Source organism: Halichondria panicea, chromosome 13, assembly GCF_963675165.1.
Source record: "Halichondria panicea chromosome 13, odHalPani1.1, whole genome shotgun sequence".
Classification (NCBI taxonomy): Eukaryota; Metazoa; Porifera; class Demospongiae; order Suberitida; family Halichondriidae; genus Halichondria; species Halichondria panicea.
The window spans coordinates 5,227,251-5,242,882 of NC_087389.1; the positions used below are offsets into that span (position 1 = coordinate 5,227,251).

Below are 15,632 nucleotides of genomic sequence, written 5' to 3' on the forward strand. Positions count from 1 at the left end.
ATTAATGTTGTGTAGTACCTGCATAGCTATTATAATATGGACGCTTCAAAGCTGTTTATATTTGTAGCCTTCACTGTATCTATGGTTTCCTATGTTTTCATTTCAACTGGATATGACTGCCTTAGTAAGAGTATACACGTTCTGTTTGTGTGTGGTCGCTGCATTCAGTTATGAATATGAACTTTCAAGAATTTGAACTTCACTTTGACCTCATGTGAAGGTTCCAGCTCATGCTAGGAGGGCCAGAGGTGACCCATGACATAATACCTCTTCCTGTTCTTAGCCTTGTGTGAAGTGTATGTGTCTAGTGCCAATGCATGCAAAAGTATATGCAGTGATCGATGTACGTGCCCTGAAGTATGCAATGATGTACCCAGAAGTCATTGCACGAGTTGTCCTCTTTTAAAGAGCTATTTTTGTCTATAGTACCAGCCACTACCGACCAGTGTGGGCACATCCGCAGGAGTGCTATGTTTGTATACACTCAGTAATAATTAATTGCCAATGTACTGAGGAGTCTTTGAACAATGGAGGCATTAATAGCAGTCGCATTGTCAGTCAGCGTGGGTTTGGGAAGGGGAGGGGGACTAAGAACACTTTTCAGAAGATTGTCGATCCACTAGTATTGTGCAGGTACCATATCGCACTAAATCGATACTGTTATCTCGTATAATGACTTGTTGTGTATTCATTGCAGGCAACTTTGGCTGGAGACGGATACCGGACAGGCTAACGATATTCAGAGGCTGCTATTGACCAATCACAGCTCAGAGTTGGAGTACAGCACGAGCTACAATGACTTCACTAACAGGTGATGACTATTATTGTTTTGCAGGTGTGTTTACACAATGTGCTGGCCACTTTTCATTCCCTAATGACTAGATTCCATGTAGCACTACAGTATTATTGACAGCTTTGTATTGGAGAAAACACTGTTATGTCTTCTGTTTCAGTGAGGTATGCAAAGTAACCATAATTACTAGAATGTTTTGCGAGCATCAAACATAATTATAATTATGCAAACTTTGTGATAGTTAAGTGATCGATTCACAACAATAAAATAAAAATTGCAAAACCTAAATGAAATACACTATTGCCAGGCATCGCAAAGAGTCCATTTTTCTGCTGATTTGCCTCATTCACAAAGGTTTTTCACCAGCAAAATATTATATTCTAAATACGGTAAGTCCTGTTCATGTATAATGCATAGTTCCATTCCATTGTCCAGGTCACGGTTCCACAAGCTGACAAGGAGAAAATGAGGCCTTGCACATAATTAACATTTAACTTCAATGACCCTTTACCTGTTTGGCTTTTAATAACTTTACCTGCGGCTTTGTGTCAATGCATAATTAATATGTTATTTAAATGACCCTTTACCTGTGGTTTGTGTCAACGCATAATTAATATGTTATTTAAATGACCCTTTACCTGTGGTTGGTGTCAACGCATAATTAATATGTTATTTAAATGACCCTTTACCTGTGGCTTTGTGTCAATGCATAATTAATATGTTATTTAAATGACCCTTTACCTGTGGCTTTGTGTCAATGCATCAATCTTACGCTATAATAATTATCACAGTGTTATGCGTATAAATGTGAGTGATGTAACTTTACTTAGGGGTATGCCTACATGATTATATACGTATAATGTGACATTTGTGGTGCAATTTACATAGATAAAATTATACTCGCAAAACATTCCTATGCAGGGACTAAGTACATAGTTAGGGTATAGGTAGGTGTTCGGTAATATAGGGATATAAGATAAGGGGTTGGGATAACAAGTTAGGGATATGTTATACCTTAAGATTAAATCCGTGACATATTTTCACAGGTACTGTTTAAGCACATTGTTTTTGAGGTTATTAGGTATAATTATAATGGTAAGAGTTAGGTCTAGGTTAGGGGTAAAGGTAAAAGGTTATAGCTAGGGCAAATGTTAGTTATACGTAATGTGTACTTAATGTAAGGATAGTAAATTGTATGGCCATCATCCATCAATGATGTAAAACTTTAGGCACATGATAATTATAATTATGTATAATTATAGTGGATATTATATAGCGTGGGTACTATATAGACCATGCATGTTATGACTGGTAGTTTTGAGTCACAGTTGTGTGTATCGACATTATATATAGTTTTGACTTACTGTGTAATGTGTATACATAAACGTTCATGCACATTAAGTTTATATACTGGTATTTTGATCCATAAGTGTGACATTATATATACACATGCAGTAATGTTGACTTTGTGTGCAATGTGTGTATAGTGACAGAGCATGTTATGCACATTCATACATGCATGACAGACGTGTATATATAATTATACTGGACAGTGGTATTTTGACCCAGTGGTTGGGTGCAAGTGACACAGTTGACAAAAAGTGTCTGATAAAGTGTGCGCATGTGTATAGTTATGCATGCTATGCACATTACAACGTGTACCTAATTAATACATGATTATTGTGATAATTTGTGACTTACTCTATGCGTGTATAATAAAACTGTAAGTATGAACAGCCAATCTTGTACTGCTCTCTCCATTTTACAGCTGCTAAACATACTAGCATAGCAGGCAGAGGAAGTCCGATGAGTACCTCACGATTAGGCTGAATTGAGTTAACATGCATCAATGAGTTAAATTTTGTACACGACCAAGCCTATAATCGACGTACTCATGTCATACCTCCTCTGCATAGCAGGGGACCCATGCATGACCACGGAAGCACCTGCATGTGTATGCATCGTATAGCGGGTATATTTCGAGGGTATAAATGTTCGGGGTTTTCGTGGATTAGGGATGTAACGCAAGCATTTATAACCCCCCGAACTTAATATCGCATGCATGCATGCTGCAAAAACGTGCTATTCCACGAAAATTAAATCCGGGAAAACCTTTCCCCTTATTTAATTATGACTATACACTTGGTCTGTAAAAACACTTAGCACTAATGATTACCATGACAACACAAACTGTTGTCATGGTAATCCATTAGTGCTAAGTGTTTTTACAGACCAAGTGTATAGTCATAATTAAATAAGGGGAAGATTTGTCAGAGCACAAGTCTCTACTCCCTAAAACAAAGCAATTTTAATACCTATATAATACCTATAATACCTCGGTGTAGTGCTTTATATAGTACACCTAGCTTAGATGAAGCATCTCCTAACATTCCCGGGAGGGGAGGGGGAATCGATGCTAAGCAATTCTACATTTAAAGGTTAATAGATTTATAAGCAGGCTAGCCTTGAACATTTTATAGCTGGCTATAGTTCCGCACATTTGGCTAGCTCGGGTAACCACACTACACCCACACTCAATTACTGGAACCTAATCACTGGAACCACACGTACACACATGCTACAGCTGCGCAAATATTCTGCTGGTGCATCTCACCTCACTTAAAATCAGCAACAAAAATGTTTTAAGTGTGTACTGACTAGATCTGTGTTCTTTCATTACCATAGCTTTAATTATAAGTCCGTCGTCTGTCAAAGCAGACACTCATCATGCAAGCAAATAACAAAATAATTTGCACAAAAATATATAAACAATTAAGCATAATTATGTGGAATTCACTGGAATACTGGTCCCTATAAACAGGTGTTAAGTTCTCAGACTCCTCAAAGCTTCTTGAGCATTCCTTGACAATTGCTGAAATGGTAAGTACGAGATTCTGGGGGAAAAATACTTTGCTCCATCTATGCTTTCTTATATTTTCCTATAAGTATACATATATACGCGCAATTAAATATAAGAAGAGTGCATGCTACCAGTATAGCATCCATCCAGCAGTTCCACTTCAATTACTTAATTGCCTCCAGGATTCTTCATGGACTAGCAGCAGTCATGCATGCATGTGTCCAAGGTGTGAAGTGGACTTCAAGAGGAGCATTTTCAGAAATGCAGCAAAAAGTTTCGTTTATATGGGGTACCTGCATGGCCAACAGATGGGTAAATTAAATGACTCAAATCCAGAGTACAACTCCACCACAAATTCGCAATCACAATTCTGTACTTTCATTAGCTCCTGCCATGAAATCTTCAAGACAGAATGGTTTCAGGAATTATAGATCCTAAAGAATGTCCAATCAAATATCTGTTGCAGACGCACACAAGTGGCTCTCAATTACATTCTTACAACTCATATATACGTATACACACACCAATGAAGTTGACTACAGTAATAGAGAGTATATATAAGTATAGTGACGAATAGTAAGATATGGCAGCCAGCGTTTAGCATTCAATAGATTGAAATAACCAACTGATACAACAATACACAAGAACAAGACAGTGGAGCTGGGGCTCCCACTCACAATAGCGAACTATAATTATACAGAGCAAAAAATAAGAACAGCTACACAGAAAGACAAGTTTATAGAATGATACTGTAACAGTCGCTAGTATAGGGAATGACTATAATTAATACAGGAAATAAACTAAACCACAAAGAGGACTAAACTAGCTAATCCTGTTGGATTTTACCGTATTTTTTTTGGGGTTGGTATTTCTTGCATAATACTATAGTAGTTACTACAATTATTATCAACAATAATATTATTAACACTCCAACTGTAATCCCTATGATCATAGCTAAATTTCCTTTAGGCTCACTCGGATTAACTCGAGCCCAGAGGCTTGCAGAGAGCAATGGCCGCGTCTTGTCAGAGATGACCAAGTTATTATCTCCAACACTTATACCAGAGGAATTCAATAACTTCAGACCACTTTGAAATGCAGTGGCATATACAGTGCTGGTTGCTGGGAATGTTCCACTCAGCTCGAGCTTTTCAAATACAGTATCAGCAGTGTGTCCGTCAACTGCATTACCACAGCTAGTAAGATTTGTTGTTTTGCAACGGACCAAGGAGCAAACTGCATAACCAAAGGAATTATCATCACGTCGCACTCCAATATACACCCCTAAGGCATAGAGCTCATTACTTCCAGCCGATTTAATAGAATATTCTAGCGTGCAATTCAGCGTTCTATTGAGTATTTTGTTTTCACTCCTGGAAACTTGAATGACGCCATCAGAGTTTTCTAGAGGTATAAATGTTAGGTATTTAGAGCCTCTCATCAAAATATTCTCAACATTCAACACCGTTCCATTGTGTTTAAAGCTAGTAGACGGAGTAGGAACCACAGGGAGTTCTGATATAAGTACATTTCGTACAATTTCAGATGGACTGTAACTGCTTATGAAATAATTCGCATTTCCAGATGAATAGATGCCACTTCCAGAACTGTAATATACTTTGGGAATACTAAAGTGCTGATTTGCAGCAAGGAAATTGACGGAGTGTTTCAATGACCAACTTTGCTGAACACCTATAGACACATAGAACGGAAAATTGTTCCCCCAGGCTGTTGGTAAGACAAAGTTCTTCACACCCTTCTTCAATAAACAGTCTCCTGGTTCATCATAAAGGAGATCAAAGCATGTGAATGTTCCAAATGTTACTCCAAATGATGTATGGAAAGTAATGCAGTTAGAAGATGGAGCACCAGGGTCAAAGTACACCTTCTCTCCACTATACAGGTTCTGCTTGTGATATTTGGCAATTAATGCTCCATTAGTTTCGAATACAACGTTAGTGTTGAATTGGTAGTGTCCATCGCTAGGGCATTGCTGATCACCGGCTTCACATGGCTGGACATCTCCCATGTTTGCTACCAAAACAGTCTTGACTTCGCGAGCAAGGCAACTAAGATTACGCAAAATTGGACGATCAGAAAATTCTGACTGGGTACAGGGATTGACCGGATTGTTCGATTCGGATATTTTAGGAATCTGCTCCAGGTATGGAAAAATTGATTCTTGTATTCAATTCCAAGAATACCATCTTCAGGAAACACAACGATCTGTGCACCACCCCGATCCGTTATCTCGTTAAGAACATCTTTAAATCCATTCAAGTTGATCTCTACTCGTTGGCTACTTGATTGATTCACACTAAACTCAACTACTGCGGCCTTGTAAGTGGAGCCAGACTGTGCATGTGTGATATCTGCAGTAGCTAATAAAACAGCAAACAAAAACTCTAACATCTTCACTTTTTTCTAACAGTGGACTGATAGACGAGAGGTTGCACAATAAAAACAAAACCTCACCAGCTAGCTGCTTAAATGTACTCGAATGCCTTCTAGCTAGACTAGCAGTGATTGGTTGGATTATACATGTAATAATATTCATAGTTTGTAAACAGGAAATACCGTTATAGCAGATATGTTTCGTGGGTTGTAAATGTTAGTGGTTTTCGCTGATTAACAGCACCACGAACATTTTACACCCACGGATATAATATCGCATGCATGCATGCCAAAAGGTTGCTAGTCCACGAAAATTAACTAACGGTCTTCCCGCGAAATTTTATACCCTCAAGCTCGAAATATATCCACTATATAGCTAGTAGTAAAATCTAGGTGCAAAGTCCATAAGACAAAGTGCGCTAAACCATGCACATTCCCAGTCATATAATTATGTAAAGTGCTAAAACACCACATCTTTCAGTGAATGACAGAAAGAGGTGCTGGCGTCTGCATGTAAATAGCATACTATGTCATTATAAGGTCAATCCATAGAGTATTAGGTATCTACTGACGTATATATATACTACTATAACCCGCTGGCCACGGCCCGGCCTTGGTTACTATTTGTATGCCTTACTTGTCCCGGTCAATAACGCATAAGCAAACAAGCCCACTCATACTATTCGCACTATTAAATCCACACTATTCACCGAGGCAGTTAAGCAAAAAGTACATTATCTACAAAAATTAATGACAGATCTATTCACTAGTGACAATGACATGTTATGTACAATTATTATTGTCTGTACATATTATACATGCAAGATCTAGAGGTTCAGCAGTGGCGTAGGAAGCAATTTCTTAATGGGGGGGGGCTCTAGTTTTTTAAAAGTACGGCTATCTACATAGTGAGTTTGATAAGTCATCTCTACTGACTAATATATAGCCTCGAAAGATGGGTGGCTCCAGCCCCTGAAGCCCCCCCTTCCTACACCACTGTTCAGTATTGGTGTCTGATGATTATTATAATGCATATATATATACATGCACACACTAACCAGAAATGTATTGACATCCACAGGCTGTGGATATCAAGACATTTCTGGTTACTATAGCTACAACCTTCAAGCCATTTTGTAAAGCCAGCCCATTCAAAATGCAACCGTCATATTTTACCAAAGAGCAGCTCAGAGTCAAGTAGATCTACTCCTCACCTCACCCAGTAATGAATAGCAACTGTGGGTTACTGGCCTAGCTCCCCCCATCTAGTCAGCTCCACAGAGACAAGAAGCCGATGGATACACATGCAGTATATAAAGACTCCTATAGAGCCATGTGCAGTGGAAAGACAAGTGGTGGGTGGACCTCTAATGACCAGTTGCATGACATTGAGGACAGATTATATATAGTGTGTTTTAAAGGGGCCTCTCTTATGCCCCCAGCTGTTGTGAACAATTAGGGTCGCCACTACCTACGAGACCGTCCCTGCCACTTATGACGAGATCTGAGAAAACTGAACTATCACAAGACTCATGTTCATTCCACCTATAGGTGTGCATGTGGTAGTGGACGTAGTATTGTCTCCAATTTTAATTCTCATTGTGAAATACCCGATCCCTACTGGTCAGTTAAATGGATCACTGAGCATGTGAAGAAAAGGCCTAACCCCAGGGTGGTATAGATTCCTTACCGTGGAATTCAAAAGTGAAGGAAAATCTATCTTTCAAGTTACTCATGCTTATACCTCAAAGTTAAATGCTTTGATGCAGTGAATGGAGAACTTTGCAGTGTTGGATCTGCCTGTTAGACAATCAATGTTGTGCATATGACATTTGTTTAAATCTAATAATTGCATGCAACTTCGTGCTTCGTACTACAATTGCATGAGGCCTGATTCATGGAATGACATGGTGCAGTGTGATAGCTGTGACCAGTGGTACCACACGAAAAGTGTGTGTGTGAGGAGTCTCAAGAGCTCCATTCAGCAACTGGGAATGTAAAGACTGTATAAAGACTGTAAATAACTGTTTTTGTACTTTGGAGAATGCACATTCATAATTATGTCTATATTATTATAATAAATATTACTGCTGTCGTACTGAGATTTTTTAATTAATGGGGCCCCGGGGCTTAAACTTTTAAGAGGGGGCCTATGTTATAGATAGTACATGGGCATGAGGTATCTATGTGTTATAGTGTCCCATATCACGAGGGCTTTGCCCGAGGGATGAGGGACACTATAACCATAGATACCGAATGCACATGTGCTAACTGATTTAGATCCCACTTTTCATTGGCTGCCTCAGGCAAGAAGTGTATCTATAAAAGCAGCAAGCCTTAGCAACAGCTTTATTTTTGAAAATGTCCTGTTCTGACAAGCTAGTCTAGATGATTTCTGCTAAAAAAACCTTTGCATTGGCTTCAACGGACAAACTAGTGACTCCACCTTGTGCAGGAAGCGCTCTGCAACAAATGAGCCCAGCCTCCTCTTTATCTGCACTCAAGCCCCACCCCAGCTCAAGCTTCTCAGTAAACTGTTCTGATATGTACGTACGGCTAGCTAGCAAGGAACAGCTTGCAGCAATGCTACAGTGCACTATCGTTCCCAAAAAGACACAGGAGTCTACTGCAATTTGAAACATGGCTGCAGGATAGAAACAGAAGTCAGGAGGACAAAGTTGACAAATGCTACAAGTTGAAGGCATGCTTTCATGTTTGTGACAATGGACCCAGAACTGTTAAAATCATTGGCTCTTAGTGTTCCTCGACAAGAAAAGATACTGGTGAACCCTACCATCAACCCAGCAAACGCTATAGAATAGTGAAAAAACTGAACAGCCATAGCTAATTATCATGCAGCTACAGCTTTATTATCATTTCTGTACATTCAAAAATAGTACTTGTACTTTATACCCTCAAGCTTATAATTCCCTGGGAAACTATGAGATTATGGCTCATAATTCCCTGCTAAACACACACAAGTGGGATCTAAATATAGTTTAAATTCTAGGGCCAACATTTTATGACACCGGGATAAGATTCATTACCCCGGCGTAAGGGTGCATGATCGTCACCCCGGGGTAAGGGTTCTATACCAGAGGAGGTCCGACATGATCAAGTGATGCAGTTTTTACTTATGCATATAAAATAATATATGCACAAATTGATTATCAACATACACGTAGCGAAATAAAATATCTATATAGTACCAAAAAATTTCAGCAACGATAACACACTTTAACACCAAGAATGTGGTTTTAACATATTGAAATTGCAGTTAAATCTGTGCGCACCTCTGCGAGTGAACGTCGCCGCGTTGGCGGTCCTGATTGCCAAAGTGCCTATTATTCAATCCATAATTAAGCTCTTACTCCGAGGATCCTTACCCGTTTAATATTGCTGGCACTGCAATGGCGTCCAATTCAGTTATGTTAACTGTCAATCCTACTGAAGTCACTGAAGCATTCTGGGTGCGGTGCGACCCTCCACATATACCACAACACACCATCACACACGGAAAATGGCTTGTCTTCAAATCTCTCACAAAGCTCGACGAAGGATGGCACGAAATACGACAGGCTCTCACTGCCGGTGAATTTGGTGACGGTTGTACAGGTGCCAAGTGTTCAACCGGGCATAAAGACCCAGCAAAGCCTCAATCTACGCAAGGGGTCTTCATGGTGTATACGACTGAGGACGCCATGGATGAAGTGGGGTTGTTGCTCATACATAAGGTACGACAGACGATACGCTACAAGACTGAAGATGCCACCCACGCCGGAGTGTATGCTCATAAGGGTGACAAGAAGGTCACCTCCAAGACACTGTACTGGAACAAAGGAGACCCCTCCTTTGAGAGCCTGTACAAGAAACGTTAACATACACACTATTAAATTAAGTGACTTCAATGGTTATACCATCGAACATTCACATTTACTTTCGTTCGGTGGAGTTTTTGTTTCATTCATTTATCTATTCTATTCTACCCATATCACTTTATGACTGATTTCTTTTCAATATAATTATTGAAAGTGTTGAATTGTAGAAATGCAAGAAAATACATTTGTGTAGAGTTAATAATTATGAGTAATGTAGTGAAGTGAGAAAATGAACAATGTTGTAGTACACAGTTTCACACAAACGCCTACAGAATGACAGTGCCATGACGATGCCCCCCATACTGGTCTTGACGAGACCCCCCACACCACAGCCTTTCACCACCTCGTAGCTTTGTGAGATGGTCTCGTAATAAATCGACCAGTCCAGATTATCGGAGACGACGTACGAGCCCACGACCCAGTCTGCAGCTGGCAGGTCACACACGGACGGTTGACTAGGTCCAGGGTTCAGATAACAACTTGAGTGGCTCTCAAAAGCCACGCGTTTAATGTGAGCGCATGTTGCAATGTGTGATGGAGGAGATGGTTGTTGTAAGAATGGAATCAGAGACATCTGCAGACATTTAGTTACACTGTCCACCCATTTCTGTCCATTTTGTGTGAATTGAGAACGATATTTGTTGAATAATTTGCAGAATTTTAGTCCGAATGCGATAGCATAATCGTGCTCCGTTCCAAAGCAAGGGTAGCGCGCTTCAAGACAATCCTCGTACCACAAACAGTCAGTACTGCCAGTTATGTTAGTACACGGCGATACCAGTACGTTCATTTCAGACTGAAGTGTGTCTTCATAATGCGGGACTGTACAACAATCGATATCTTCGATAGAGCCTTTGCAATTGGCACCTGAGATGATTTGAGTGTAGCCAATATGCAGGCACGTAGGCCATCTGAGTTGTGTCGACATCATGCCCCCAGGCTGGGTAGGTGTAGAGCACCTGGTGCCAGTTACAAGCCAGAGAACCACACACACAGACCTCCAATTGGTATCCATTGAATATAGTTATACTGACGAAATGTCATATAGCTGATCGAGCTTTGCTGCAGTCTCCACAAAAGTGGGCGGGGCTCGTTCTCTTGTTATTATTTTTTGCAGGTTCACTATAATTATGCTGAGTGATCTTTACAAAACTTTAAGTATTCATTTGTAATTGCAGACATGTATTGTGAAACATCAATTGCTATTACAGTGGTTTTCCATACCTTTGCAGGCTATACTCCAAGAGCACTGCAACCACAATGTAGTGATTACCCGTCTGTGTTATTTTAGTCCACCCACACATCACAAAAATCAATGATGGGTAAAATACTGGCTATTGCAGACTTTTCACACAACTCAAGGGGTTACTACTCTACTTTCACAGCACTTCTTCTATATAATGCTTGAGGTCAACAAGCCACTTTCGGAAATATCCAATTTTGAGCCTAGTAAATACAGGCCCTCCACTCCCTATAGCTATACATACAAGTTTTAGCTCATATCATTTTGCCACAATGAACCAAGCAACAAGTTAGCTGAGCTACCATCACTTCAGTCAGACAAAATATGAGACACTTGAAACATTTAGCGGCTATTATAATTATTTGGCGAGTGAGCTATTAGAATTTGGTGATTTTTAATTTGACGTCTTAGGCTACTACAGCAATTAGGTCCACTAATTTGGCAGTTTTGAAATTCCCAGTTCCAGTTTGCATTTTGCAGCAAGTAATTTTGTTGGCTTGTTACTAACAATCATAACAGAAGCCAACCAAAATACTATATTTACTACATTGTGGTTGCAGTGCTCTTTATAGCCTGCAAAGTAAGGAAAACCACTGTAGCACAAGAAAAACAAAAATCTACTATAGGTCTAATATCTAAAAGAAGTCTCAGTGTTTGTGACGCTACTGATCTCCCTCGCCTTCCCCTCTCTCATCTGCGTGTGTGTGTGCATGGATGTGTGTGTGTGTATGTGGGGGGGGGGAGGGATAATACAGTTTTGCATTATGTAGCTAAAGAGAGAGATAGGTCCATCAAATGAGTGTTACCAGTAGTACTAAATATAACAATTTTCTGCTGACAACCGGATATTGGGCCTTAGGTCATAAACGGTAATTTCAGGCAGCTTTTAATGGCTGACTCCAGTAGTTTGGTGCCAGTATTATTATTCCAAGCCTATACATCAGATACACCCACTGAGACTGGAGTCTGTCGATTAATTACAGTCTAAATACTCGTTGATTGTAACTGTATGGTTACAAAGAAGTTATATACACCCCACCCCCACGAACCTTGACCTTCCTTGGACGCTTTCTTGTTGGCTTGATGTTCGTAGAGGGCGGCCAGTGGGCCAGAGGCGTCCTTATGCCAGACCGTGTCCTTGTACACAAACCACAAGCTAGCAAGCCAGATAAACGAGGCTAGCCATCCGAATATCTGTGTGTGTGTGTGTGTGTGTGTGTGTGTGTGTGTGTGTGTGTGTGTGTGTGTGTGCGTGCGCGTGTGGTGTGTGTATCTGTTGGGGCATAGATAGTAGAGGAAGGGGATTGGAAACGGGATCACGTGAGCTTATGCTTGCAACGTAAGGCCTCTGGGACAGTGCGTGCTGCAACCAATAGACACTTTGAGGTGTGATTTTACTGGTTTTGAGGTCAAGAGAAGCTTTTGCAAATGAGAGGATACTAGGTAAGTAAATGTATGAATAGCCCTAAAATTTGTCTTAAGGCATGGCTAGGTACAAAATGAAACATTACTACTAGCTAAAAGTCATGTTCACTCTTGGTAGCACACAAAATTTGAAGATTTTACAACACTTAGCTTCTTCTTTTTATTTGACTTATGACTATTGTAAATGAATGATCACAGTAGTAGTACATGATGGTATTTTATTGCTTCAGCTGTATATTGGAAGTGGGGATATCATACTTCTTGAGTTACTGGCCGATTTGTTGATTTCACTAGCCATCTTTGCGGGGTAGCATCTCCATAACTAAGCTGAGTTTATATTCGAGACTCGGCAATATTAAAGATCAATGTCCATATTATCGCTTCCAATCCATTAGATTTTGTAAATCACTATTCATGCTCTGATTGACACCGCAGTGTCGATGTGTGGAAAGAACTTGGACTGAGAAATAACTGGAAGAACATTGATAATTCATGTATAATTATGTTTAGACCAAGCTTATACCTTTTATTGATTGTTCATTGTTGTCTATGCATGATCATAAGCTTGCTTAAGCTTTTAGTTTAGCATAAACTGCCATTTGCACAAAAAGTTTATTGCAAGCTCAGCACTTTAAGCTGCATCCATGGCCGTGGCTATAATTGAGGACGGTCCGTGTGAAATAGTACTAATTGCCTGTGTTTCCAATCCCCTTCCTCTACTATCTATGGTTGAGGTTAGCTGCTGCATGTTATAATAGTGTGCATGACCATTGCTATGACCATTGCTATGATTACTGTGAAAAGGAAATCAATGTTTATAAAGTGTACAGGCACTAATACACTTTCAAGTTTCAATACCTAATATACTACAGCTGTTAATTACATTTAGGTTAGATGTTTTCAAGGACAGTAAAACCCAACAACTATCTTTGGATTGTACGTAAACGCCAACAACTCAAAACTAAAAAATTAAGGACGCTCATCAAATTAGAATGTACCAGTGTACACCACCTCTAAACAAGCTGTGCACTCACTGCTGAGATGACTAGTTGTGTGAAGGATTGGGTCCGGGCGTTGATGAGACCCAGCGAGGCGCTACACACGAGGCAGTTGGCAGCATAGTTGTTGAGGAGGGAGGCCACATAAGTGTTGAGTTCGGCAGCCCCTACCGACCACGCCAAGCTCGCTATCGTGTAGAGTAGACCAAATAGAAGAGTCCCAAACAAATCCTGCGTGTGTGTGTTTGTAGTGTCTAGAATATGCTAAATATGGAACACACACATGCAACTATTGCAGTTGCAGTGGAGGCCCTAAATGTGGGCTCCTTGAAACAAGGACACAATTAACTCTTAAAGTCAAAACACCCAATAAGTGCCAAATCAACAAAACTAGGAATAAACCAAACATTTCCCAATGGGGAAACAAGTTTAAAAGTTCCACTCTCTCCTAGTAATACTAGGCAGCTGTAATTTTGTTGTATGGTATCAAACATGTAGTCAGTGTAGTCAGAGTTTACGGGAAGCTAACACACAAAATACATATTCTATTCCTATAATTATAGCAGCACTTGCGACAGGTCCACTACGTACAAGGGGGAAGCACCCACTTAAATCAAATATAGGGCAGCAAATTAAACTATGTAATATACATTCATCAGCAATACACGGCATAATACAGACCCCCCCACCCCACCCACAGCTCATACACACGTACCCCAATGACAATCCCCCCACAGCTCATACACACGTACCCCAATGACAATCCCCCCACCCCACCCCACCCACAGCTCATACACACGTACTCCAATGACAATACCCCCCACAGCTCATACACACGTACCCCAATGACAATCCCCCTACAGCTCATACACACGTACCCCAATGACAATCCACTTGGCCAGGTACAGCTCTGGAGTGATGAATAACATGTACACCACGATAGCACCCCCCGCATAGATCATAGTGAGCACTCCCATGGCAACAAAGAACTGGGCGGAGCTGGCCAGTAGCACATTCATCGATCCTGGGAATAAAGATAGAAAATTGGAATACCACATCCACAAGTTGTATGGTTTTATGTGGGTCCTATAAGTACCGTATTACTTGATGAAACGCCCTCCTTGTTTAAACGCCCCCTTTACAGACTTCGATATGAAATAAACGCCCGGGCGTTTAATCAAGTAAATACAGTATGTGGGTCCTATAAGAGGTGATGGAATTCAGTTAGTACCAGACAACTATAAGTTTCAAAAGGTTGCAGAAACTGTATACTAGTTATCTTGTTATGATTGAAAACCAGCAAATTTGCTTACACAACACTTGCTATTACTATATGCTGTTTATACAAACACAGTGTTACATAGGCTGAATGTGTGTCACCTGCTCCACGGCACTGTGTGTTATTGTTGGTGAAATTGTCAGAAGTGAGCACACGAGCAGAATAGCTGTTGATCGTATAGGGGTACGTGAAGTCCACTGCGGCTGTGTAGTTGGGCAGGCCAGTCTGATTACTCGTACATGTCACTGAGTTCGAGTCACCGGACGAGTGGAAGCCAGCTGTCAGAGCAAATGCTAATAGAGCTACAAACTGCAAGTGTGTGTGTGGGGCCCAGGGGAGGGAGGAAGTGTGTGTGGTATGTGTGTGATTGGAGGGGTGTGTGTGCTGGCTGCATGGTGGGTGGATCATAGTACATGTACTTTTGACTACACAGCATGTTCATACCTCTAGGTACGTACAGGTGCAGTGGCAAAACTATGCAAGTTACTGCAGCTAACTAGATTCTAGTTGTATTATAAAACACACCAGCAATATGATCCTGAGAAATCCTTTTGGCTCCAGAAGCACCCTCAAGTTGACAGTCAACGGTCCAAGTTTGTACTGGAACTGTCCCTTTTCTGGTGCATTTGCATCACCTTCTGGCTCGCTTGCTGGTGCAAGGTTAGATTCACTGGCCATCTTGAAAACAGCTACTTCATGTACGTACTTCGTTCCGCTTTAAATAGTATTATTATTTTATCAGCTATTAGATCTACACTTTGA

The 15,632-nt window shown here is 40.5% G+C and overlaps 3 protein-coding genes across 10 annotated transcripts in view; 1 reads left to right on the forward strand and 2 right to left on the reverse strand.

The window, feature by feature from the left end:
• The window catches only part of LOC135346908 (MTRF1L release factor glutamine methyltransferase-like), an 11,805-nt gene extending 10,258 nt beyond the window's left edge, over positions 1-1,547 (forward strand). For 4 of the 8 annotated variants that reach the window (XM_064544690.1, XM_064544688.1, XM_064544687.1 and 1 more), the window contains 3 exons: positions 698-811; positions 1,101-1,182; positions 1,229-1,547. In XM_064544690.1, coding sequence (XP_064400760.1) covers positions 698-811; positions 1,101-1,182; positions 1,229-1,276 — 244 coding nt within the window. In that variant the 3' untranslated portion in view covers positions 1,277-1,547. Of the gene's footprint in view, positions 1-697; positions 812-882; positions 958-1,100; positions 1,183-1,228 lie in introns of all 8 variants that reach the window. The other 4 variants (XM_064544692.1, XM_064544689.1, XR_010398131.1 and 1 more) reach the window with 3 other exon arrangements.
• Positions 1,548-4,265: 2,718 nt separating this feature from the next.
• LOC135346900 (pantetheinase-like) lies at positions 4,266-6,179 on the reverse strand. The gene is given in 2 exon segments (XM_064544680.1): positions 4,266-5,837; positions 5,840-6,179. Coding segments are annotated over 2 exon segments (1,584 nt in total). The 5' UTR covers positions 6,066-6,179; the 3' UTR covers positions 4,266-4,479.
• A 5,473-nt stretch (positions 6,180-11,652) lies between these two features.
• On the reverse strand, positions 11,653-15,628 carry LOC135346913 (synaptophysin-like protein 1). The gene is made up of 6 exons (XM_064544698.1): positions 15,396-15,628; positions 14,972-15,179; positions 14,470-14,615; positions 13,628-13,822; positions 12,218-12,362; positions 11,653-11,862 (listed from the first exon to the last, which is right to left on the reverse strand). The coding sequence occupies exons 1-6, from the start codon at positions 15,546-15,548 to the stop codon at positions 11,831-11,833; spliced, it is 879 nt and encodes a 292-aa protein (XP_064400768.1). The 5' UTR covers positions 15,549-15,628; the 3' UTR covers positions 11,653-11,830.
• Between the last annotated feature and the right edge of the window lie 4 nt (positions 15,629-15,632).

Excerpts from the sequence above, each read along its gene's own strand:
- LOC135346913 (XM_064544698.1), bottom strand. The coding sequence starts at position 15,548 with ATGGCCAGTGAATCTAACCTTGCACCAGCAAGCGAGCCAGAAGGTGAT. Across the intron at positions 12,363-13,627 it reads CACAACTAGTCATCTCAGCA|ATATTCGGATGGCTAGCCTC; the intron begins GTGAGTGCACAG and ends ACACACACACAG. Across the intron at positions 11,863-12,217 it reads AGCGTCCAAGGAAGGTCAAG|ATGAGAGAGGGGAAGGCGAG; the intron begins GTTCGTGGGGGT and ends ACACACACGCAG.